Raw genomic sequence first — 27,528 nt, 5'->3', positions numbered from 1 at the left:
AGATGTATACACTGACAACAAGGGTCCTTTTTAGGCAACGTGTGCTATTTAGGCATCGTCTGTGCCCCATGCAAAGGACATTACGATAGAATCATCAAAAAATTTCAGTAAGAGGTGTTGTGTTTGAATGCAAATGTCTTCTTTTACCGAGAAGGTCTTCGTGCAAGAAAACAATATTGTTCTTTCAGGTTTCCAATAATCCGATAAAGCCAATGAATGGGGCGAGCATACAAACTCCATGCACAATGAACGTTGCATGTACACACTTAATTAAAAATGGGGTGAGATATTGAAGGGGTTTGTCTACAATACTAAGTGATGGCATATGTCTAGAATATGACACCACTTAGTGATCGGTGGGGGTCCAACTGCCCTGACCCTCATCAATCCTTAGAATGAAACTGCAACAGTACTGGTTGAGCGCTGCTGCTCCTTCCCAGATTTTCCCTGCACAGCGATACTCGTCGCCTCCTGCTGTGCAGCCCTATTCACTTTAATGCAAACCTGGACCCTCCATTCTCATGATTAGCGGGGGTCCCAGAGGTTGAACCTGAAACGATCCTATAATAATGGGAAAAAAACAGGGAAACCTCCATGTATAATTCAACACGTGGGAAAGTCAAACTAAAGATATGGTGCTTATAGATGAAATTAGGCTTTGTTCTCAATCGTGTCATGGCTTCCATTTTTGAGCAGATGCCATCAAAACATAATGGACCCAATTAACTGATAATGTAGTCCATCAGGTATCCATTGGGGTTACAGTATTTGACGGCAAGGATAGCTCTGTAGACTGATGCCTAAAATTATTAATTTGCCTAAACCCAAACCGTTTACTAGGAATCATGTTGGAGGTGATAAAGATGGTGGACTAAGCAGAGAACATGACAATACTGTACACATAAAAACTATACATGACAATATCAAATGCAAAACTATATATAAAAATTAAAAAAAATCCTCTGTCTTCTGAAAATTTTACTGGGAACATTGACAATACCAACTTGGTCTTACTCTTTGTGTTGTGTGCATTGTCTTCATTATTTGTTTCCCCACAGTTGTGAGTAGTAGTCCTTTGTGTTCAACTTTTAGTCCTGTATTAAAAGTACAAAGATTCTGAAAAGCAAAAAAAAAAAGAAAGGAAAAAAAGAACCATCATGAAAAACTTTCTCATATATATATATATATATATCTTTTTTTTTTTTTTGGTAATTGATCATAATACAGTGGACATTAAAGACGACCTGTCATCACTTTAAACCCTAAGACATAAACAGTCGCAAACAATCCTGTCAATATATAGCGTCTCGTGGGCTATTCAGTGGCGCTCTAGCCTTACTGCTTGCAGATTATAGTCACTTGTATTGTGAAAAGCTAATTCACCTTACCAAATGTATTAATCAATACATTACAGCACCAACCTATCCTGCGCCATTTACACTTACACCAGCAAAATAGATGGTATACTCCTACATACCCATCCAAATTTATCGTCTAGTTGGGCTCTACAGAAAGCTGGGTAACAATAGGCAAAGCAAAATGTCAATATTAGACATAACACGACACGTTGTATTGGACATGGACTGTACACATGCTAGGGGTGTCCTATAAACCTTTACTACGCTATATAGAATTTTTTATGTTTATTTGCTATACACAAAAGTCTACACTGCTGGACGCAAGTGAATACGGAATATTCTAACAGAAGCAGATTATGTTAGTGCTACGGGCAGCCGGTCGAGTATCAAGTCAGAGGCGTTTATTGACACAGTGATACAGGATAAATCAATTTCTGCATTTCTGTTTATCGTTTTCCTTCCTTTACTGAAAAGAAGGTTGCCAAGTCTTACTTGGCACAGGCTCTTTAGCATAATTTACTTTCTTAAAGCTTTTCCTTTTATTTGACATGCATACCGTCTATCATGATTACTTTTTGTCTACTCAAGGCGAGCCATTGCATTTCATTTGACTGAACGTGGAAAACACATTTTTAGGTTGTATGTTTTAGCATAACTTCAATCAGCCCATGGACACAAGGTAGCAATATGAAATTTCCCTTTGCAATTAGTTAGGCCCCCTCTCGTACCATTTTAGTTTCAATCCGGATTTGTTTTTGTACCATTTTTAGATTCTTGAACCTTTCTCAGGGTTAGGCCTTAAGTTAAGGACTGATGCTGTTTGAGGGGGGATTTCCAATAATGGACTTTTGTGACAACATAAGGCCTCGTTCACATCTGTGTTGGAGGCTCCATTGGGGGCCTCCGTCGCAGATCTGGCCGAGATTACCGGAGGCTATAGCGCAGCATGCTGCGCTATGGTCTCCGGTAAAATCTCGACGGAAAGCGGCCATTAAAGTCACTAAGATCAGTTGGCCGCCGGCAGTGTCCGTTGTGAAACGGAACCGCTGCTTCTGTTATTCCCTTGTTCTGCTCCTCTGATGGAGCAGAACAACGGAACACACTGAAGCAGGCGTGAACATAGCCTAACAAGCATATCATGAGTTATATTGTTGGGGGTCTGGCAGCTGAGACCCTAACGGATATCAAGAATGAATGGAGTGAGGCTCCATATTTTATGAAGAGATTCCCACATATACAAAAACATCTGTCCACCAAAATTAATGGTGGGCACTGAAAACTGTTGGTACTCCCATTTATGTCACTCATTTTGATTTCTGTGGAAGGGTAGCCGCACATCCATATGAAAACCAGAGTCATCTAGACCAATTTATTCTCATAAACTGTGGGGTCCCAGGAAAGGATTTTGGGATGACACATCTACAGTATAGGGCGGAGGGTTTACAATAAATTATCAGGACCTGGATACTTAAAGGAGTTGTCTCATCACTGGCAAGCGCTTAAATATGAGGGCCGCTGTGGCTCTGGAGGCCCAAGGAGTTGGCTGATAATTTTTCATGCAAAACAGCTATAGGAGAGATGTAGTACTCCGTGCGGGCATTAAAAGGAATGGCCGTCCATGTAATCCATGGATGGCTCGATTCCACCAGAGTGAGAGTCACTGCTTGTTAGTTGTTCTCTACCATATTGAATAGAGGGGTGCCCTGAGCCGGGGTATCCCCCACTATGACATCCATATGCTTTTAAACTGAAGCGCTGACAATTTATTTTGTAGTGCGTATATACTGGTAGTCATGGGGGGCATATGACTCCATTGCTTTAGACTACCTGTTCATTTCAATAGACATGTGAAAACCGTAGTCAGAGGTGATCCACATAAACCCTGCCGATGCCCAATAGTAGTTGTTAGCACAGTCCAGTGAAAGGAGCTTCTGTCTACCTGTCCAATAACGCTGCTGGCCACTAGAACACGGGCACTGGGTCAGAGACATGGTGGTATTTTTTTCTTTTGCTCCTGTACTATTATGTTTTTCATCTCAAGAGCAGAACAAAGCCCCTCACCAGCCAAAGATAAGAGATCTGCTTTATCAGTAGATAGTATCAGTGGGGCTCTGGGTGCTGAGACCTCCACCAATCTAGAATGAAGGGGCTGCGGAGCTGGTCAGCCCCCATCCCAACTGCTGTACCATTATAGTCTATGGAAAGAGGCACCGCAGGGATCCATGGGGGTCTCAGTGCCCAGACTCCCACAAATACTATCTTCTGACAGGTCTGTGTTCATTAACTTTATGTTCCCAGAAATCTTCCCCATTGCTGTAACTCAGAGTCCCCAGAGTCCATCTCTACTACTCAGAATGTCACCTGGATAGACTCAATTCCATCTCTCTTCCCATCACACCCTGCCCTCCCTGCTTTTTTTGTTTGTTTTTTTCCTCATACCCTATTGTACCCACTTTTTAAAATTTTTTATTCCATGTGCCTTCTTACAAACTGATAGAAAAAAAGACCTGCAACACGGATTCTATTGCTACACAATGAACAAAGGGTTAATTTAAAGGATTATCATTCACACACATAATTATGTTTCCAGCTTCCGTTCAATGAACACTTCTGAAAAATAAAAAAAAAAAAAGATAAAAAGGTCATTGTTTTACCCGTTTACGTGAGCAATGTGCACGCGTCTCCAAGACAGAATAATAAAGGCATCGAAAATGAGAAGTAGTAAATCCCTATCTCCTTTGTGAACTACAGACTGTACATTTAAATAAGCAGAGATTCAGCCGGTCTGCTCGCTGCCAGGTCTCTTTACGGTCTGTGGTTTAAATGTGGAAGAGAGCGTCTGTAAAAATGAATAGCTGCCACAATGGTAGACTGTTCCACAGTTGCATGCCGTGCCCCAACAGCTGCCAACAAGCCTTTCAATATCAAAACACTCTCTGTGGGTACCCAGCAAGCTCGCAGCACAGCAACCCATGATATATAGGTCATCGTCCACTACGTTACTGTCTGCGCTGCCTCCAAGTGCCATAACGTTGGCAAGCACTGCCTGCACCATGCTGCGTGTATTGTGCGCTCTTGGAATTTTCATGCTTCGATGGCTCGCTTGCATTACGCTCCTGCACTTTTGGAGATAATTTACATTACTAACATAGGATAATTTTATAAACAACAGGGAATGGAATTTCCTCTAAAATAACTTCAATGCTGAAATTTTGCAGCTTTCTTTTACAATGATTTATGAAACATTTTCCCCTTTATTTATGTACTTTTGGCTGATTAAGTGTCATTTGAAAAACATCTGGGGATCACCGAGGCATTATGCCACCACCGTACTTCCACCAGGATCTCAGCTAGTGTTATACAATAAACACAGCTGTGGATCTCCAGCCATTTTGTATACGTTGTGTGTATCAGAGCAGTTTTTAAATAAAAGAGCTGGCACATCGGGCTGGTGAAGATGCTGGAAAAAAAAGGAGGGGATAATTGCGGGAAATACCATGCTGGACATTTGAGATCACCATGCATAAGGAGATTGGGCACCATCACCTCTACACATTTTAATCTTGAGAAAAATACAGGTTAATAATAACAACCTGTAGAGTAGTACATGATTCACAATTCAGCAGACTTGGGCTGTTTTGTGACAGCCTGTAGTCCGCTGACAGACTATCAAATACCCTTAACAGCATCCTCTAGTCTCCAAAGGATCTCCAGCGCATAAATGGGGCCCACAAGCCTTGTAAGGGATTATCAGAACACTCCCATAGGTAAAGAAAGCAACTCTGTAAATAGGAAAGGATATTTCTAAACTTCCCTTATATATTCTTTAAAGGGCATTCCCATCTTAGACAAATGTCTGAGTCCCAGAGCTGCGTACCACATCTATCTCAAGAACGGGGGTATCCTGACCCTGACTGGTGAGGCAACCGCTGAAAGTTACAATAACAGTGTAGTACAGCGAGCTATGCTGTTTCTGTGACTACCATTCACTGCTAATGGAGTTATGGAAACACTCAAGCACAGAGCGCTACGCAGTTCCTTTAAAGGAGTTTTCCTATCTTGTACATTTATGGCATATCCACAGGATATGCCATAAATGTCCGATAGATGCGGGTCCCACCTATCTCTAGAACGGGGCCCCCTAAACACCATTCTAGCTCACTCGGCTCCGCTGCCTCCCGGCGACTTCTTGTTAGGTGGTCGGGAGTTACGGAAACATCCGAGTGCTCGCTGAGCTACGCGGTTTCCGTAACTCCCATAGAAGTGAATGGGAGTTATTGAAACAGCGTAGCACGGCGAGCTACGCTGTTTCCGGAACTCGATAGATACGGAAACAGCGCAGCTCAGTGAGTTCGGATATTTCCGTAACTCCCGACCACCTAACAAGAATGTGGCCAAGAGGCAGCGACAGCCGAGTAAGCTAGAACGGGGTTTAGGGGGCCCTGTTCTACAGATAGGTGCGGTTCCCAGAGGTGGGAGCTGCATCTATCAGACTTTTATGGCATGTCCAGGATGGGAAAACCCCTTTAAGCCCACCCACCGATCCACATAGTATCACCAGTAGCCAACGACTTCCTCACCAAGCTGGGATGGGATCAGGGGACCCCGTTCTCGAGATTGGTGGATATGCCATAAATCGTGTGGAGATGCCATAAATGTCTTGATGTAAGTGCACACAGTTAATAATTAAGAAAAAAAATGATAAGCAATTTGGCAAATGCTTTGAATTACTTATCCTAAATTATAGCTTCTGTTATAGTCCAAAGCTGCATTCAGATTTCTGATGGTCACCATTGGAAACAGTCAACAGAAACTACTCTAACAACTTAACTGGGATTCTGCAATGCCATATACTTCTCAACACAGCATTTTGGCACAATTAAATTGGACCTGTCATCATAACATACTGCCCCGTCTAATGGTAGAATAGTATGGGGACAGGTCAGATTTATTAGCAGGGGTTTGGGTGCGGTGGACTGTCACTGAGACGAAGGTGCAGAAGCGCTTTGCCGAGCACCATGCACTTTCGGCTGTGATCGTTGCTCCTTGTTAGACTGAAGACGGGCTCACATAGATGTTCTACACCAAATCAATGCCTCTAGGACATATCAAAAGTTTGCTGAAAGTACAATTATTTCTTAAGTATTCCTACTACAAATGACTTTACAGTGCCAGATATAAAGTTTACAGTTTAAAAATTTGAATCAATTGAAAAGCAGGAGATACAGAGAGATGTGAGCTCAGCAGGTGCAGCGGATAATGGGCTATAATACTTGCTATAACCCAGGCCCTGGAGACGTAAAGCAATGTGTTTGCAGAGTTGCTGTTTTTCTGTAGATTATACGGTCACATTATTATGACCACCTCCTACTTTCAACGTCAGCAGCGCGTAGCCCATGAAGAAACTGACTTGTTGTGGGCTGGCTTGGTGGGTATATAAGGGGTTATTTATGGCAGAGTTGCAAAAAGGGATGATTATTGGCTTTCGGGCCAGGGGTGGCGGTATTTCTCAAACAGCGCAGTTTGTGAACTGTTCGCGTGCTGCTGTGGTGAAAGTGTATCGTGAGTGGAGAAATGGCACCATTGGGAATAAATGAAGTGGAAACTGCGGAACAGAACGTACCATTGATGTGAGAGGTAAACGTCGGCTACAAAAGGTGAGCGAGGGCCGAACGACACGCTACTGTGGAGCAGCTCACCGTGAAAATCAACCAGGGGCTACCAGACGTGTGTCTAAAACAACATTTCAGCGAATCCTACTGCGTATGGGGCTCCGAAGCAGACTGATCGTCACCGCTCCTATGCTAACAAAGGTGCATCGAAAAAAAAAAAAGCTGCAATTTGCACGGCAGTATCGGAATTGGACCACCGATGATTGATAAAGAGTTGCCTTCTCCGATGAGTCATGTTTTCTGCTTCATCGAACGGATGGACATTGGTGTGTCAGGCGAGAAACATCAGAGAACAAACACCCAGCAACCATTGCTGGAAGGACACAAGCTGGAAAAAGGAATTTTTTTTATGCCATTTTCTGGGACCCCTCATCCATGTGGAAGGTGGTCTGAACGGATTTGACTATGAATCCATCGTTGCAGATCACGTCCACCATACATGCTGTTTGTCTTCTCTGGGGCAGATGGAATCTTCCAGCAAGACAATGCGACATGTCACACGGCTAGAAATGTCCGACAGTGGTTGGAAGAGCACGACCAAAACTTCTAAGTACTTCTCTGGCCCCCTAATACGCCAGACTTGGACCCAATTGAGCATCTGTGGGACCACCTCGATCGTCTTGTTCGGTCTATGGATCCTCCCCCACGCACCCTCCAGCAAATGTGGGATGCACTACAGTCAGCATGGCTCCAGATACCTGAGATAAACTACCAGCACCTTATTGAGTCACCCCCAGCCCATCTAGCTGCTGTCCGTGCTGATCATGGTGGTTACTGTGGATATTAGATGGTGGTCATAATAATGTGACTCGACTGTGTATATGGACAATAAAATGGTGTTCAAAAAGCGCCATAGGTAGAGCTTCAAATTAAAAATCATAAAACCAATACTTCACATTGGCTGAATGTACAGAATATTATTAATAATGGAGATCAAAAGTATCGCAATGGAGTCCACTGGTAGTTTTTATAACATAGTCCTGCACTCACCTTTTTTGTTTTGGGACATGATCGGTGCCATAGAAGTTGTGCTGCGTTGTGTTGTATTGTACTGCAAGCCGCAATCTGGGAACTTATTCGTACCTGTAAGGCCTAGGGAAAGAACAAGAGAGTAAAAAAAGTTTAGGGGACTGTTAAACATAATCCAATTCTTAGTTATATCTACTTGTGGGATGTTGGGTGACAATCAGTGTGCCAATCATTACAAATACAACAGGAGTGGTCATCCAACTTTCTAGACTACTGAACACCAAATCTGCTTATTTAGGCAGTGAGGTTGAAGCAAATTTGGGGTTGAGGATCAGGAGTGATCAAGAAGACAAAAAGATTCAGTCTCATTATGGAGTCCACGAGATTCACATTGGGCGTCTTATAGGAACGCATAGAGAGTGACCAGATCGCAACATAAAACGCTGTAGGATCATTATAGTCAAAGTGTAGGTCACATGATAGAATGGCGGACCAGAACGGAGCTGATAATACCAGTCCTACCTTTTACCAGATGTGCTTTAGAATTGGAAGCAAAAATTAAAAAAAATCTGGGAGTGCCGTTTTAATTATCTATAATTTATGTATCAGAGAGTCAATCTCCATAATAAAGTAATATGAGGCTTACGTAAAGGATTCCACCATGCACACGGAGGTATATCCTCTTCCCTGCCCCATTATGTACAGCAGTGTTATGTCTGGCAGGGCATGCTGGGAGTTGTAGTTTTACAAATGATTATCAGGGCTTACGTGATTTCTAAAAACGTAGCGTTCTATCGCTGCCAACACATAAACCTGGGACGATTTGTTGTTTAGTAGACTAGGTAGGTAAAAAAAACAAGGGCGGCCATATTATTTGTGAAATACAAGTGGAAAGTGCGTTTAATTATTTTACAGCAGCTCTTCTTATACGTGCCTCGCTGTACTTTGTTACTTTATCGAGCAATCATGCATAAACGCTGTTTGATAAAGTCAACAATATGTGTCATGTTACGACCCAAGGATCTTCTTATATTCATATGTAAAAGCCCTGGCAAGTCGTCCTGTGCGTTCAGTGATCATCAAGGCAGAAAGTCTGGATACAGTCAATTATTTTATTATTACTGTACATTGTAGTAGTGATGAAGCACAAAACCGCACCACCACCGTAACATAAAGATGCATTTTTATTGTGGTAATGGGCACAATCGATGGTTGTGGTGTGTATTGTTCCCATAACCGCTTCTATTGAAAACCACATCACGGTGCCATACATAAAAAAGGAAGGAGTCTCCTTAAAGGGAACCTGTCACCAGCATTTCACCTATTGAACTCTACTCACCCCTCGCTGGCCGGAGCTGGCAAAAGTTCATTGCCGTTATCCCCTCTGCTAAACTCCTCTTCCAACCGTAAATAACGGTCTGCAAACATTTTGCGCCTTTTATGGTAATAATCCAGCAGTCTCGTTTGTTCCTCTTCTTATGCCCGACCATCAAAAACCGGCCCACGCTGAATGCCGAAATCTTGTATGAGAGAGTGCGCATGCTCCTGTCACGTATGGACCAACACCCTTACCTGCTTTGTCCGGGCCTCAAATCTAGTTACTGCACATGCGCCGCTATGGTGTCCCGTTGTATGAACGCACCAGAACTGGACATTGATGCGCAAGTGCAGGATTCTGTGTGTGCTGGGGGGAAGTGGGGAGCGGTCAATCAAAAGTAAGGAGGCGGGGCTAACTCACAAAGACTTGAGGAATGAAGATATGACTCTTTTATGCCCATTAGCATACGGCACAGGAACACAAAAAAAACTGAATACTAAAAGTACGGAGCCGACTTAGAAGACAATTATAGGTTACATAAAAATGATTTTTCACCCCCTACCACCAGGTATTGCTGGTTTAACAGGTGAAATGCTGGTGACAGGTTCCCTTTAAGGCCGGTGCCAGACAGACATAAGGAGGCTGAGTTTAAGGGTATGTGCACACGTAGTGACCAAAAACGTCTGAAAATACGGAGCTGTTTTCAAGGGAAAACAGCCCCTGATTTTCAGACGTTTTTTGAGCAACTCACGTTTTTCGCGGCGTTTTTCACGTCCCTTTTTGGAGCTGTTTTCATTGGAGTCTATGAGAAAACGGCTCCAAAAACGTCCAAAGAAGTGTCCTGCACTTCTTTTGACGAGGCTGTATTTTTACGCGTTGTCGTTTGATAGCTGTCAAACGACGACGCGTAAATTACAGGTTGTCTGCACAGTACGTCGGCAAACCCATTCAAATGAATGGGCAGGTGTTTGCCGACGTATTGTAGCCCTATTTTCAGACGTAAAACGAGGCATAATACGCCTCGTTTACGTCTGAAAATAGGTCGTGTGAACCCAGCCTTAATGTCCATAAGACAGTCGTAATACTCGCAGAACCCTATGGTGATCTAACTTTGGTTTAGGAGAACCGGGAGAGGTCCAGGAATTGTGGCTGAAATATGGACATTGAAATGCAGCCGAACTTTGGCCATCTGAAACCGCAGTAAGGCCACACACTTGGCGTTATTTAATTTGTGTCATTTTGTACAAGTGTTTTTCCAGGCGTTTTTAAAGTTCTACTGAGAAGCCTATGGAGAAAAAAAAACACACAGAAAAAAAATAAAAAATACCTTCATGATTTACAGATGTTGAGAAAAATCTCATTCATGAACACTATTTTACCTTTCTAGGAGGTAATAAAAAAAACCTGCAAAATTAGAGATGTCACATAACAGTGGGGGCACCAGCTACAGTCTTAAAAAGGATCGAGCCCTCGTCCCTCCTGGGAGATTGCACGTGTCTGCATCCATGACACCGCTCCTCCACCTGTTCAAGGCCCCCTTTGCCCTGACGGTATGTTCCCCCTGATTAAGTTGAGGTTGAAAAATCAGACTCTGAATTTGCCTCCAAAATCAGCGCGTTTTTCAGGCTGATTTTAACGCTATTTTTTTTTTTTTAAAAAACAGACCACTGGTTTTAAATATTAACACGCTTTTCATTGTTTGATTTCAATGTGAATTTTAGTGCAGATTTCGCACCTAGACAGGTTATTGGTCGTCGTTATTTGGCGCTGATTCCCACTAAAACATTATGCAGTAAAATAGAGCCATTTTCCGTGTGCAAAAAACGCTAAGTGAACATAATCCGACATCCTTGAGCACCCATTTAAGTTCTATGGAGAGTAGTTGCACGTATAAAGGCCAACTGAAAACATGATTACAGTACGGGACAGTTGTCCTGCAGCGAGGCAGGGGCTCCTAGCATCGTACATAAGTATGATGCTAGGAGCCCGGCTCCCTGCACTGTGTTCGGTCCGGTACTTGCGGCCGAAATACGTCCGTCAATTACGGACGTAATTAGTGTGTGTGCACACACCCTAATAATTGCAATCAACTATATGACCACCGCCGACCTATACTGCGAGATTATCTATGAGTGCAGTCACACACGGCAGGTTTTTTTGCAGAAATTTCTGCAACTGAAAATCAGTTCCATTCATGGAAGGATTTTTTTTAAATTTGAGCAAATAAAATTGGCCGCGTGTGAATCCACCCTGTATTTTCTACAAAAATTAACGTTTCCGTTGATGGGTTCTGTCAGGCCTTGCTATTGGAGGAACCCATCAACTACACTATTAATTCTGGCAAAACGGAAACCTTACGGAACGGAGACAAATGCAAACCATTATCAATGGAAGCATTACCATTGAAACCAATGGTAATGCAAGCGCAAGCTATGGTTCCAGTTTGCCCTTCCGTTGATGGGTTCCTCCGACGGAAAGGTCTAATGGAACCCGAATGCTGATGTGAACACAGCCTAATATAGCTTCTTGCATTAAACTTCACTCCTCAAGTGCTGAACTCCAGTACCATGACTTCATTTGGGGTATAGGGGGTTTATTAACATATGTCATTCCATAGAGGCTGATTATTAGATAGAAAATTTAAATTTTAGGAAAATGTCCAAAATTGCCAGGAAACCATAATACAAAATTACAGAAAACCAGCAGGACTTGCCCAATAGATCGGACGTTGAAGTGTAGTATGAAGGCTCATTTGCTGCTTCTTATACACAGTTCCCTCGGCCCATTCACAAGTTCAGGATTTCACGAGGATTTCCGTGCCAAAATCCACCTCCCATTGACTTTATGGCAATTGCTATTATAAAGGCTCTTACGTGCGGGATAGCCTCATACGCCGGAAGACGTTTTATACATGTCACGCAGCGGAGACATAAAAAGTGACATCCGGAAGACATCTTTTTTCTACATGTTCCTAGTATGGCAGAGCAGTACTGTAATATATTACCAGTGTTCCGCTAGACATTAGTAGGGAGTTTTCTGATTCTATTTTTCAGTGAAAATCCCTACATGTGAACCCAGTCTAAGGCAACGCCAAGCGCACGGTCCCTGTTCAGCAGCACACAGATCCCTGTCCGTAATAGTCCACAACTATGTGTGTTCCCATATCGTTCCCACGAGTAGCCATATTCTTCCTCAACAATCAATCAGTGAGAAAAAACTATTTGCACCTCTGTATGAAATTGGAGGTACAGCGATAGCAGCCTACGGGCACCGTCTTATGGATCCGTACAATATGGATATATAATAGTGCTGTGTGCATGGACCCGATCACATACAGAAGGAAACAGGTGAACGTTAAATTCTGACATTCGCCATAGCGTTAAATTCTGACATTTTTCATAACGTTAAATTCTGACATTCGCCATACAGAACGCATCGGTAAGAATAGAATCTAAAAAGAGCGAATTCGGTTGGAACGTGTTACATAACACTAAACTGAAAGGTGCAGAAATGTGTCAGGTATGATGATAAATAATAATATATAATAAGATTATATATATTAAAGATGATATAATATCATTGTATGTTGCATAACATATTATATAACATCATGTTGCTACAAGGAGCAGTTTAAGACATTGTCCAGTTTAGTGATCTCAGCGACCAGTGCTGGACACAAGAATAAGAGGTCACCTTGTGTCACACTATACCTTTCCAAAAACGTCCCCACAATATATGCACAGGACCACCCCCGTTTTGTATATTGAGCACGGACTAACAACACTACAGGTGCTGCAGACTATACCACTCGCTCACCCCGTTGGGGGGTAGTCTCGTACACAGCTACTTACTCCTAATCTGACGAGCGCTGCCATAGTGACACCAAGGAGTTTACTTGTCGCTGCGGCCCCGGTCTCTTCTGTCCATGCTGAACCTAAACACTTCCGAGGTGAGGAGAGCAGCATCCGCCTCTGGCTCTGTGGTGTAGGCCTGGGAGACCGATGGCCGCCATCTTGTGGTTGGCAATGTGTATGCAGCAGAAGCAGCTATAGACTTGTGATTTGATTATTATTTATTTATTACATAATATATTATAAAATAATATAAATTACATTCACTAGGCTGAATACTGACGGCAGCTCCTAAACATGTTAGTAATTATCAGGATAGTAACTTGACAGCTTTCGATCTCTCTTTTTAATGTAGGTAAAATCCTCCAATAAGGGGAACAGTATGTGTTCTATATGGGCACATGTTCCTTTAGGGGAGTCTCCATAAATGTGACAGCCATGGTGCCCCCATAATAGTGACAGTCACAGCGTTCCCATAACTGTGACAGCCACAGTGCCCCCATAGCCGTGACAGCCCCTGTGCCCCCATAACAGTAATATCAGCCACAGAGCCCTCATAACTGTGACAGCCACAGTGCCCCATAACCATGAGAGCCACAGTGCCCCCATAACAGTAGTATCAGCAACAGAGCCCCCATAACTGTGACAGTCACAGTGCCACCATAACTGTGACAGCCACAGTGCCCCATAACCATGACAGCCACAGTGCCCCATAACAGTATCAGCCACAGTTTCACCATAACCTTGACAGCCACAGCGCCCCCATAACCGTGACAACCACAGTACTCCATAACTTTGACAGCCACAGTGCCTCCATAATCGTGACAACCACAGTACCCCATAACTGAGACTGACACAGTGCCCCCATAATTGACAGTGGCATATGTTATACATAGGCTGCCATGTAAAAAATAATATTTCCCAGCACTTACTCCAAACGTACACTGCAGTGTGAACACCGCCGAACCTGGGCAGAACCTGAATATTCAGGTTTAGTACGGGGGTTATACATCTCATTATATTTTTACTTGCCCTTTAGGATCGCATCTTTGGAAATGATATATAGTCACGCATGTCAGCACAATACAGTCACTGTAGAGATATGAAGACTGGCATCACTGCCACTTAAAATAACTTTATTGCTATATACTGGATTACAGTGACAAGTAACTTTCTATTTTTAAGGTGGAACCCAGAGGACCTATGTAAAGAAAATGCTGTGCTAATAATAATTTTAGAGGTGATGAGAATACGTAAAGATAACCTATCAGCTCTCCTGACATGTATGTTTTATCAAATACTTGTATTCCCATAAAATCTTTTCTTAGAACTCTGGATTGTACTGTTCCTCTGTTATTCCTACTGGAAATGTATAAATAAATTGATAACTATGTGGTAGTATTCCCCTTTTCAATATGGTGAGTCCCTAAGGCTCTGTTCACATCTTCTTCTGTCATTTCCGTTGCTCTGCTCCGTCTTAGGAGCAGAATAAATAAAACGACGTCATGACAGACGCCAATGGCGATCGCCGCAGACAATGAGAGGGTTCAGCGGGTCTCAACGCTGACGAATTGTATTTCTGGCATAATGACCGCTGAGCCCTCTGAATGTCTGTAGCGGGCACATGCTACGTGTATGTAAACAAGCACCAGGACTGCCACCGGAGTGACAGCGCTGGATTGCCGGGGAAAACAGAGGTAACTATTGCTTCTTTTTTTAATTTATCTAGTTTGCAGCCATTACAAAAAAAAAATTCAGAAGCAGGATAACATTTTAAGGTGGTTTTCCAGTCATAAGAAATTGATGGCCTTTTCCTCCGGACAGGCCGTCAACAGCTGATTGATGGGGTCCAACTCCCGTCCCCCCCGCCGCCGATCAGCTGTTTTGACGGGGCCGCGGTGATCGTACAAGCACTGCTTCCCGTTCATTACTGTCACTGCTCGTTCAGTAAATCGCCGACACACTTGAAGCGGCGGTTCACAGTATAAGGGTATGTTCACACGGCCTATTTACGGATGTAATTCGGGCGTTTTTGCCCCGAATTACGTCTGAAAATAGCGCCTCAATAGCGCTGACAAACATCTGCCCATTGAAAGCAATGGGCAGACGTTTGTCTGTTCACACGAGGCGTATATTTACGCGCCGCTGTCAAATGACGGCGCGTAAGTAAACGCCCGCGTAGAAGAAGTGACCTGTCACTTCTTTGGCCGTAATTGGAGCCGCTATTCATTGACTCCAATGAATAGCAGCGCTAATTACGGCCGTAATTGACGCGGCGTTCAAGCGCCTGCACATGCCGGTACGGCTGAAATTACGGGGATGTTTTCAGGCTGAAAACATCCCCATAATTTCAGCCGTAACGGCATGTGCAGGCGCTTGAACGCCGCGTCCATTACGGACATAATTGGCGCTGCTATTCATTGGAGTCAATGAATAACGGCTCCAATTACGGCCAAAGAAGTGACAGGTCACTTCTTCTACGCGGGCGTCTATTTACGCGCCGTCATTTGACAGCGGCGCGTAAATATACGCCTCGTGTGAACAGACAAACGTCTGCCCATTGCTTTCAATGGGCAGATGTTTGTCAACGCTATTGAGGCGCTATTTTCCGACGTAATTCGGGGCAAAAACGCCCGAATTACGTCCGTAATTAGTGCGTGTGAACATACCCTTAGGCCTCATTTACACGAGCGTATGCGTTTTGCGCGCGCAAAAAACGCTGCGTTTTGCGCGCGTATGCATGGCGTATGCACTGCGTATACGCAGCCTTGTTGCGTTTTAAACGCGCAAAAGGCATTTGACAGCTCCGTGTGTCATGATGCGCGGCTGCGTGATTTTCACGCAGCCGCCATCATAGAGATGAGGTAGTCGAGGCCCGTCACTGTCCAAGGTGCTGAAAGAGCTAACTGATCGGCAGTAACTCTTTCAGCACCCTCGACAGTGAATGCCGATCACAATCTACACCAACCTGTGAAAATAAAAAGACTTTCATACTTACCAAGAACTTCCTGCTTCCCCCAGTCCGGGCTCCCGGCCGTTGCCTTGGTGACGCGTCCCTCTCTTGCCATCCGGCCCCACCTCCCAGGATGACGCCGCAGTCCATGAGACCGCTGCAGCCTGTGATTGGCTGCAGCCTGTGCTTGGCCTGTGATTGGCTGCAGCTGTCATTTGGACTGAACTGTCATCCCGGGAGGTCGGACCGGAGTTATCGGTAAGTCAGAACGTCTTTTTTTTTTTACAGGTTCATGGATTTTCGGAGCGGAAGTCACTGTCCATGGTGCTGAACCAGTTTAACGCTTTCAGCACCGTGGACAGTGACTGTCTCCTGACGTCGCGTACCCGAACATTTTTTACCGGTTTCGGTCAAAACGAGTTTGGCCGAACCCGGTGAAGTTCGGTGCGCTCATCTCGAATTTGACACTCCGTTTGGATGTTTGTAACCAGAAAAGCACGTGGTGCTTTTCTGTTTACATTCAGGAGTTTGACAGCTCTTGCGTGATTTTCGCGCATGCAACGCAGGACCGTCAGTGTGGCATGCGTTGTTTTCACGCACCCATTGAAGTCAATGGGTGCGTGTTGCGTGAAAAACGCAAGAATATAGAACATGTCGTGAGTTTTACGCAACGCACTCACGCAGCGCAAAATTCACGCATCGTCTAAACAGCCCCATAGACTATTATAGGTGCGTACGACACGCGTGAAAAGCACGCGTGTCGCACGCGCGTATAATACGCTCGTGTAAATGAGGCCTTAGGCCTCATTTACACGAACGTATTATACGCGCGTGCGACGCGCGTGCTTTGCACGCATGTCGTACGCACCTATATTAGTCAATGGGGCTGTTTAGACGATGCGTGAATTGCGCTCATTGCGTGTGCGCAGAAAAAAACTCACGACATGTTCTATAATCGTGCGTTTTTCGCGCACTCACGCACCCATTGAAGTCAATGGGTGCGTGAAAACCACGCATGCCGCACGGAAGCACTTCCGTGCGAACTGCGTGATTCGCGCAAGAGCTGTCAAACTCCTGAATGTAAACAGAAAAGCACCACGTGCTTTTCTGTTTACAAACATCCAAACGGAGTGTCAAATTCGAGATGAGCGCCCCGAACTTCACCGGGTTCGGCCAAACTCGTTTTGACCGAAACCGGTAAAAAATGTTCGGGTACGCGACGTCAGGAGACAGTCACTGTCCACGGTGCTGAAAGCGTTAAACTGGTTCAGCACCATGGACAGTGACTTCCGCTCCGAAAATCCATGAACCTGTAAAAAAAAAAAGACGTTCTGACTTACCGATAACTCCGGTCCGACCTCCCGGGATGACAGTTCAGTCAAAGTGACAGCTGCAGCCAATCACAGGCCAAGCACAGGCTGCAGCCAATCACAGGCCAAGCACAGGCTGCAGCCAATCACAGGCCAAGCACAGGCTGCAGCCAATCACAGGCTGCAGCGGTCTCATGGACTGCGGCGTCATCCTGGGAGGTGGGGCCGGATGACAAGAGAGGGACGCGTCACCAAGGCAACGGCCGGGAGCCCGGACTGGGGGAAGCAGGAAGTTCTTGGTAAGTATGAAAGTCTTTTTTTATTCACAGGTTGGTGTAGATTGTGTTCGGCATTCACTGTCGAGGGTGCTGAAATAGTTACTGCCGATCAGTTAACTCTTTCAGCACCTTGGACAGTGACGGGCGTCGACTAGCCTCATCAATATGATGGCGGCTGCGCGAAAATCACGCAGCCGCGCATCATACACGGATGACACACGGAGCTGCCAAGTGCCTTTTGCGCGCGCAAAACGCAGCGTTTTTTGCGCGCGCAAAACGCACACGCTCGTGTAAATGAGGCCTTACACCCTACTCCTATTCACGTGAATGGGAGAAGGCTGTAATAGCGTGATCCGCCGCTACCAGTGTGTTGGCGATTCACAGTAGGAGCAGATAAGGAATGAAGGGGAAGCAGCACTCGAACGATCACCGCGGCCCCGTCAAAACAGCTGATCGGCGGGGGGACGACGACAGGAGTTGGACCCCATCAATCACATGTTGACGGCCTCTCCTGAGGAAAAGGCCATCAATTTCTTATGACTGGAAAACCACTTTAAAGCTTTAGCTTTAGAGACTCTCCGGTTTATTCCACTAATGTTATATGACAGTCTTAACATTCGGTGACCCCCTCTACAAATAAGCCTAATAAAACAAATGAGAGCAAAATATGCCCAGTTTTTATTAGGGTATGTTCACATGGACAAAAAGAAGTGACTGAAAATTATGAGGCTGTTTTCAAAGTGTTTTTTGAAGCAGAAAATGAAGCTTTTCCAAATTTGAGGCTTATTTTGAGCCTTTTTTGAGGCGTTTTTTTTTGTAGTGTCATGGGATAACATAGGCAACCCCCAGAAATACCATAAATAAAGACAAGCATGCAAATAGTTGGAAATAAAAGGCTGTGGTGTTTATTATGGGTAACAAATATATTAATAAATCTTTATAATCAACTTGAATAACTGAATAATTAAATAAATAATGTCCAATAAATAAGCACTTGTCCACACAGCATTATCTGTGCGACATCCCACTAACAAACACCGCGACGGGGATTCTGTCCATGAAAAAAGGGGGGTGGGCGGGGCTGCCTCAAACTGCTTCCTCTTCAGACGAACTGCTGATCGGACCAGACAGCAAGGCCTTTTAGGCTGGGTTCACACGAGCACATTACGTCCGTAATGCAAAGAACGTATTTCGGCTGCAAGTCCCGGACCGAACACAGTGCAGGGGGCTGGGCTCCTAGCATCATAGTTATGTATGACACTAGGAGTCCCTGCCTCGCTGCAGGACAACTGTCCCGTACTGTAATCATGTTTTCAGTACGGGACAGTAGTTCCACCGAGAGGCAGGGTCTCCTAGCATCGTACATAACTATGATGCTAGGAGCCCGGCTCCCTGCACTGTGTTCGGTCCGGGATTAGCGGCCGAAATACGTTCCGTCCATTGCGGACGTAACATGCTCGTGTGAATCCAGCCTTATACTCCAGGATTTCCCGCCGCTCAGCTGCTCAAACCAATCCCTGGACTGTTGCCAACATCTGCCTGGTCACGAGGTCAAACCTGAGGAAACTTCCAGAACAAGGTAAATACCAAAACACAACCCACAGAAGGGGTGTGGGAAGATACCAAGACACAAATAGGGGGAAAAGCAGAATATAGAACAAACAAGAGAACAGAATAAGGGAAAAGAAGGATAGAAAAAGGGGGAAAACAGGGGGGTGCGAAGTGATCCCATGTGTCCCCCACGCTATGCGCTCTAAAGGGGTGTCTCTCAATGGAAAATCAGTTCCAAAAACACTTCAAGCAGGGATATGCTCCTTCTTTTTACGAGGCTGTTTTTTTACCAGGCTTTGTTCAATTCAGCAGCGTTAAAATAAGCCTCATGTGAACAGCACGGTGTATTTCCCTTTGAAATCAATGGGAAACTGTTTGCCGGCTTATTTCAAGTGTATTTTGGAGCGCAATACGAGTCTTTTACGCTCCAAAATAAGCCTGAAAATAAGCAGTGTGAACATTCCCTTAATGTTTTCATATCAGCCATATATCATTTCTATTTACAGCTATGAATCCCGGGAAAATACACAGTTGTAGCCCCTCCGGCTGTCAGCTTAACAAGCGTTAGTGTCAGGTTCAATGGGATTTCACATTCAATAGTGTTACAGTCAGCACTTTCCCTAATGAATAACCCGTATAAATCTGCGGAGAGATGGAGAGGATTCCTCCTCCTGCACAGACGGATGGAGGCTCCTCTGCCAGCGCTTTTCATTTCCAAAGTTCCTATTTGACTTTCCAGTGATCGCCGACGCTGAACTGCTCATTTTCCTGTGTACAGAAGCAATGGGTCTCGTTGAACTGGATGGCGCAGGACTGATGTTCAGTCGGGTTCTGTGATAAAATGCCATTGATTTATAGAAATCTGGCATCCCTCAACTTGCATCCTAGGCAATGGCCAATGTTTCTGTTCTGTCACTTAGTGTCAAGCGGCAGCATCAGACAGCCCTGGATACTTAGGCTATGTCAAAGGGTCATCAAGGGAAAAACTCAGAGGCCTGGACTAATATATATATATATTTTTACTAGTGTGAAAGAAAAAAAATAATAATCCATCTACAATTAAGTCCTTTTCTGCAGTGATGTCTATAGTTTTAGGAGTATGTATAAGAAAAATATAAATGATCTTGTGTCCCAACACATCATAACATAGTCACTAAATAACAGACATAAGCCAACATTTTCATCTTGAGATTTGTATCTAGGCTGCGACCTTGTGAAAAGGGGTAGAACTGTCATGGAGATAGAAACGATAGAACTCAAACAGGATGGGTCCCAAAGGCACAATTTAAATGGTTTTTCTACCTTCTGACAACTGATGACCTATCCACCGGATAGGTCATCAGTATATCATCGGTGCGGGTCCGACACCCAGATCCCGCACCGTTAAGGCGCTCCGGTGGCCTGCTGGCACCGGATGTTGTGGCTCATAATGCTATGTACGGAGCAGGAAGCAGTTGGCTCCGTACATTGCATAGCGGCCGTGCTGCAGAGCTGCAGGTCTGCTCCTATTCACTTCCGTGACCAAAGCTAATTACTTCCGGCATGTACATCCGGTCCACGGAGGCACCGGACCAGCTGACTCCTTAATGACCGCCTATACGCCCTTTCACAGCGGTTATTAAGGGCCAGTTCACACTGAGGTTTTTTTACACGTTTTTTGACGCAGAAACCGCGCCGGAAAACGCACCAAAAAACATCCGAAAACGCAAGCGGAAAAAACGGCTCACTGGAAAAAGAAGGGGCATGCCCTATCTTCGGGTGTTTACTCCTCTGACCTCCCATTGACATCAATGGGAGGCAGAGAAAGCGTATTTCACTGCGTTTTATGCCCGCAGCACTCAATGGCCACGGGCGAAAAACGCAGCGAAAATCGGCGTGCAGGCAGAGGAAAATCTGCCTCAAAATTCCAAACAGAATTTTGAGGCAGATTTTCCTCCTGCAAAAAACGTTGTGGAAACCAAGCCTTAACTCGCAAAACTCGGCAGAAACGGCCCGAGAACGCCTCCCATTGATTTCAATGGGAGGCGTCGGCGTCTTTTTCCCGCGAGCAGTAAAACTGCCTTGCGGGAAAAAGAAGCGACATGCCCTATCTTCGGGCGCTTCCGCCTCCGACCTCCCATTAACTTCAATGGGAGGCAGGAGAAAGCGTATTTCTCGCTGTTTTATGCCCGCGGCGCTCAATGGCCGCGGGCGAAAAACGGCGCGATAATTGCCGCGAAAATCGGCGTGCAGGGAGAGGAATATCTGCCTCAAAGTTCCAAACGGAATTTTGAGGCAGATATTCCTCCCCCAAAATACTCCGTGTGAACATAGCCTAAAGGAGCTTTATTCTAGGCCATCGCCTTTTCATGGCGGCCTAATTAACGTCCTTCACGGGTGTCCCGGGCAGGCTGGAGCCAGGACTCAAAGCTAGCGATCGAAGTTTACTTTGATCACGACCGTTTAAACCCTCAAATGGCGCGGTCATTAGCGACTGCTGCATTTGAGTTGTTTACAGTAGGAGGGAGCTCCCTCTGTCACCCATCAGGGGCCCGCAAATGCGTTTGCGGGCATCCTATGGGGTGCCATGGCAGACGGGGGCCTAACAAACGCCCCAGGTCTGCCCTGGCTATATACCTATTAGGCCGTGCCAGAGGCATGACCTAATAGATGCCTGTCAGTTTTATACTGACAGGCAATAATGCTTTGGCATACTGAGTATACCAGAGCATTATATTTGCGATAAAAAGGTACACATAAAAAGGTACACATAAAAAAATAAAACTATTTTTCCTATAAAAAAATGGTTTTATTTTGTAAAAGTGTAAAAATAAAATAAAAACTACACATATATGGAATCCCCGCAATCGTGATGACCCAAAAAATAAAGTTAGCATATTATTTAAACCGCAAGGTGAACGGCGTAAAAAAACATCAAAAAACAAAGACAAAATTTATATTTTTTTCCATTCCACCCAAAAAAATAATAATAAAAGGTTATTCAATAAGTCATATGTACCCCAAAATGGTAGCAATGATGTCCAGCGAAAAACATGCCCTCAAATTTTGGGTTTTCATTAACTGTTAGCCATAATCATCAACATTAAAAGAAAAAAATAGATCATTCTGTGTGTAATGAATCTATATAATATATGAGTTTCACTTTTTGAATTGAATTACTGAGATAAATTAACTTTTTGATATTCTAATTCATTAAGAAGGCCTAGTATCTTTATTCTAGTACATTAGCCTGTGTACTGATAGTACCTAAGTATGCCCTAGCAACAGGAAATATGGTCAGACAGCCCTAAGGTCCTTCGATGGACCCTGGGCTGTCTGCCTATAGAACATATGATCCTCGATCGCGTCACAGGGATTCCCTGTGATGCAATCAAAAGGGGGTCCACCTTCAGTCTTTCGCTTTTAATGGCACGATCAGTGTTGATCGCGGCATTCAAGGGGTTAATGGTGGAGATCAGGGGTTTCTCTGATCCCTGCCCTTAGAGCGGGGCTGCGGCTGTGTATTACAGCCGTTGCCTTCTCCTGATCGTGTGGGCACACGAGCTCAGTAGGGCAGAAGTTATAGCATCTTCTACTGGACCCACCACCTTAGGATGCCCATTCACGGACAAGGGCTTTATTTTATTTTTTTCTCAGAAAATTTGCTGATAGTTATGCTGTTTTGGCGGCCCAAACATAGATAAGCCGAGTGCCACCACTATGTTAGAAGACTGCCAACTCATCCAACTAAATAGCAGTGGCTATGGTATAGCCTGGCACACGTACACCACATATATACAGGTAAAGATGGCATTTACAAAAAATGTTTTACACCGTGCTCAGTAGACAACACAGAACCATGCAAAACATTTCCGCTTATTTATCTTTAGGTCAGATGTTATTCCATGTACTGCTTCAACAAGCACAATGGGCACAAGGTGGATGCCACCCTAGAAGGATCACCCAACCCAAATTTGGTCTCCTCAATTCCAAAGACTTAATCATCATGTAAAATAAGTGTATTCATAAAAGGTCACCGCTGACAAGACCACCACATAAATGGTGGACTTTAACTTTGAGAAAGTTTAAGATAAATATGAATGTTGAAATGAATTGGAAAAATGAAATATACTTAGAAACTGAACTGATTCAGAAAGTAAGATTTTCCAGCCTGTGGTTCTACCGTGTGTACAAATTGGCAAAATGCCTCATTCAAGCAAATGAGATCTGTAAAAAGGTACATTGTTAACTTTCTTCTTCCTAGACAGCAAAATGTTAATGTGCTGCCGAAATGTCTGCCAGAAGATAAAGAACTTTATAATGTGGTCAATTGAGCTCCGAGTGAAAGCAGAACGATTGAGTGATGAGGTCAAACCTAGTGAAATAATGTTTCTGTTGAAGAAGAAACACTATTTGTTCTCTTCTCAGTATTATTGATATTGCTGCAAATTATCTTTTTTTTTTGCTGTGGGAGCAGATATTGAGAATTTCAAAACAGGAACATAACTTTGAAGCTTGGTAGTAACTAAAAACATTTTATCACTGCCTTTCCATTAGGAATAAGTGGACTGGCAGCGGACCAGGTCAAACTTACAAGTTCCCGCTAAAGGTTTGTCTTTCGAGACAGGTTAATGGACTAGTGATGGACCAAAGCCGATTCCACCTTATTTTTTTCTTGGATAATTTATTTTATTTTTTTAAGTTATTAGATGCAGACGGTCAACCCAATTCAAGGAACATTCACATATCAGTAAATTATTTCATCTTATTGACTGACAACCAGAACGCTGACTTCTCTGCTATGAAGTGACATTAGTGGCTCTCAAACTAGGGCAGAAAGTACTGGTAATACAGTAATACGGCATATCTATACTTTGTGACCATTCTCTACTCCACAGTACTCATTGTGGCTGGTGTCTTTAAATGGGGCCATCGCTGTATATTCCCGGAAAAGCCCTTTAACAGCGCTCTGTATTGTTCAGCCATTCATTATTTAGGAGTGACCTATGAATGGTTATTAGTGTCCACACTTCTTAGTTATCCTTTATCCATACAATGCGAGCGTGCTCTAAGGCTATGTTCACGTATGTCAGTTGTGTCCGGGCAGTTGTCTAATGCCTGAGGCGGGTACAACTGATGATAGATTTGTGCACAGGTCCAGCATCCATACCGGACAGTGCATGCAACGTTTTTCTGTCTGTTGCAGGGGGATGTTCATCGTAACAACGAATGCCACCGGACACATAACTATTCTTATAGGAATATGGGACGGATTTTGTCATCAGTTTCCCTTCTGTGTTTTTGTACTATGCCAGAGAGAATCGTGACGGAGGCGGGCAGACATGTGTGAAGAGGGCCTAACAGTTTTATTCTTTACATTAGTCATTATTTCAATAGAGCCTAAGGCTCTGTTCGAATTTGCTTCATTGCTCCCGTTTATAATGGAAGCCATGACACTATGCCTAAGATACTGACTGGGTTTCGTTGTTTTGACTGCAAGAATTGTAATGCATGCACGAGCACATCGTAAAAAGTTGGGCTCGTGGAGATGTGTCCGATCTGCTGTTCCGCTCTGCCTTCCCTCACACTGCCCCCTGTGGTTGACAGATCTCTCCCTATACAAAAAGATTTATCAATCATAGCAAATAAGAACCAGGGTGGAGGGGAGCGGCTGAACGGACCCTTCTCCCCAAACTTGACACTTTACACTGTGCAGGCTCCATGCTTTAAAGGGAGTCTGTCAATAGATTTGGAGCAACTAAACCACCAGTATGCCGTTATACAGCTGAGGTTTAGTGTTCCAAATTTGCCTACCTTAAAGGGACTCTCCGGCCAAAACGAAACTTTCCCATGTATCCCATTCTGGTATTCCACATATCAATCTCTCACCTGTTAATTTTTCTTGCTGCTCCTATCGCTATATATCAGACTGGGATGGTTGCTTAGCAGTAGTGTGAATCCGGCTCGGTGACACGCTTTCTCTACTTGAGTCTATGGAGATCTATGTGTCACCCATCACAGGCTTCAGCAGTTCCTGTACCACTAGTATTACACAGGGGGGGGGGGGGGGGGAACGTCTATCATCAGCAACCACTGATACTAAGACAGGTTCCTGTCACACAGGTATAATGTAGAAGAATAAAGTGCAGCCTCCCTGTCTGTATACTTATGGTTTCCCAGCTTATTTAGGAGAATACAGAGAAAATGATAATCGCAGTGTTCCCCAGCAAGAAGAAATGGTATGGTCTTTAGCTGGTCATGTGATGCTGTGCTGAAGCATCATGGGATTGATAGCAAAGCAGAGAGGAAGAGAAAGCTGGGGAAATCTGAGAATCAAGATGGAGGCTTTTTTAAAGCACAGACAAAAGTAAGTCCAGTATAGATAACAGAAGTGTAGTGTGTGGTGTACAGTCAGGTGGGGAATGCAGACATGGGAAAGTTTTGTTTCCACTAGAGGTCTTATTTTAAAAAAAAATAGTTAGTAGAGTAAATTACAACTTACTGAGATAAGCCCAGGAGCAGCATTGGGTGCATGTGCATAGTACAGTACACATGTGCAGTGAAGTGAAGTGTACTATCCTCGGCTTCATAGGCGCAATGCACATGCGCCTGATGCCACCAGTCTCTTTACCCGGACTCCTCTTTGGTAAGTTGTAACTTTACTATTCCTGAAATGTCAGTTTTTTAGGTTGGCAGATTTGGAACACTAAACCCCAGCTGCATAACGACATGTTGGGGGTTTAGTGGCTCCAAACCTAGTGACAGGTTCTCTTTAAGTCCTAATATATATTCAATTATCTATTGCTTAGTGAAAACAGCTTTTCTCCCTAAGTTCACCAGCCCGGTCACTAATTCTTGCTGCCCTCCAGTAGATGATGGAAGGCCAGTATGGGCCCATAGATTTGTAAAGACGCCATGATACAGCCGTGTGCAGGAGGTCGTAGCAGTAGATGATATGACGATAGTATTAGAGCTGAGCTGATCTGCATGGTAGCGAAGCTGTACACTTGTTATTATCATATTGTATGGCTGTGCTGGACATTTCTACCATTATTTTATGTTTATGTTTTACAAAGAAAGATCACCTTCTTGAAAGATCGTCACTTCAAAAGTTACATTTATTTCTTCATTTTTCCATTATTCAAACATTTAAAAACTTTCTAGAAATATTTCTATCAATACCTATATAAAACCAAGCCTAAAAATCATAATATTATAAATGTCTATATATATCAGCACTTAAACAGAATACCTATAAACATATATATATAGATCTATCTGCATTGAAATTAATCAATAACCAACAGTACACGGTCCTGTACCATACAAAAATCAAATACTTTATTGCGAAACATCATAAAAACAAATTGGCCATCAAGACCTAAAAATACACACAATAAAACATAATAATGTGGTGGTGGTAAGGGGATATAGAGTACATGTAGTAAAATTACATAGTGATCAATAGAGCACGGTAAAACATAAATATCTTTCCAGTGAAGTGACTATATATACACTACCGTTCAAAAGTTTGGGGTCACCCAGACAATTTTGTGTTTTCCATGAAAACTCACACTTATATTTATCAAATGAGTTGCAAAATGACTAGAAAATATAGTCAAGACATTGACAAGGTTAGAAATAATGATTTTTATTTGAAATAATAATTTTCTCCTTCAAACTTTGCTTTCGTCAAAGAATGCTCCATTTGCAGCAATTGCAGCATTGCAGACCTTTGGCATTCTAGCTGTTAATTTGCTGAGGTAATCGGGAGAAATTTCACCCCATGCTTCCAGAAGCCCCTCCCACAAGTTGGATTGGCTTGATGGGCACGTCTTGCGTACCATACGGTCAAGCTGCTCCCACAACAGCTCTATGGGGTTGAGATCTGGTGACTGCGCTGGCCACTCCATTACAGATAGAATACCAGCTGCCTGCTTCTTCCCTAAATAGTTCTTGCATAATTTGGAGGTGTGCTTTGGGTCATTGTCCTGTTGTAGGATGAAATTGGCTCCAATCAAGCGCTGTCCACAGGGTATTTCATGGCGTTGCAAAATGGAGTGATAGCCTTCCTTATTCAAAATCCCTTTTACATTGTACAAATCTCCCACTTTACCAGCACCAAAGCAACCCCAGACCATCACATTACCGCCACCATGCTTGACAGATGGCGTCAGGCACTCTTCCAGCATCTTTTCAGTTGTTCTGCGTCTCTCAAATGTTCTTCTGTGTGATCCAAACACCTCAAACTTCGATTCGTCTGTCCATAACACTTTTTTCCAATCTTCC

At 43.9% G+C, this 27,528-nt stretch overlaps 1 protein-coding gene across 3 annotated transcripts in view; it reads right to left on the bottom strand.

The window, feature by feature from the left end:
- Positions 1 to 14,283, bottom strand: part of UQCC1 (ubiquinol-cytochrome c reductase complex assembly factor 1) — a 57,190-nt gene extending 42,907 nt beyond the window's left edge. The window contains exons 1-3 of one of the 3 annotated variants that reach the window (XM_075845062.1): positions 14,201 to 14,283; positions 8,021 to 8,122; positions 1,015 to 1,116 (exon numbers count right to left, since the gene is read on the bottom strand). In XM_075845062.1, the coding sequence (XP_075701177.1) occupies positions 1,015 to 1,041 (27 nt within the window). In that variant the 5' untranslated portion in view covers positions 1,042 to 1,116; positions 8,021 to 8,122; positions 14,201 to 14,283. Of the gene's footprint in view, positions 1 to 1,014; positions 1,117 to 8,020; positions 8,123 to 13,027; positions 13,057 to 13,168; positions 13,311 to 14,200 lie in introns of those variants that run through there. The other 2 variants (XM_075845061.1, XM_075845063.1) reach the window with 2 other exon arrangements.
- Between the last annotated feature and the right edge of the window lie 13,245 nt (positions 14,284 to 27,528).

The sequence above is a fragment of the Rhinoderma darwinii genome, chromosome 13 (genome assembly GCF_050947455.1).
Source record: "Rhinoderma darwinii isolate aRhiDar2 chromosome 13, aRhiDar2.hap1, whole genome shotgun sequence".
NCBI classification, from domain to species: domain Eukaryota; kingdom Metazoa; phylum Chordata; class Amphibia; order Anura; family Rhinodermatidae; genus Rhinoderma; species Rhinoderma darwinii.
The sequence above is the reverse complement of the archived record's forward strand: the minus strand, read 5'-3'. Positions and strand labels throughout refer to the sequence as shown.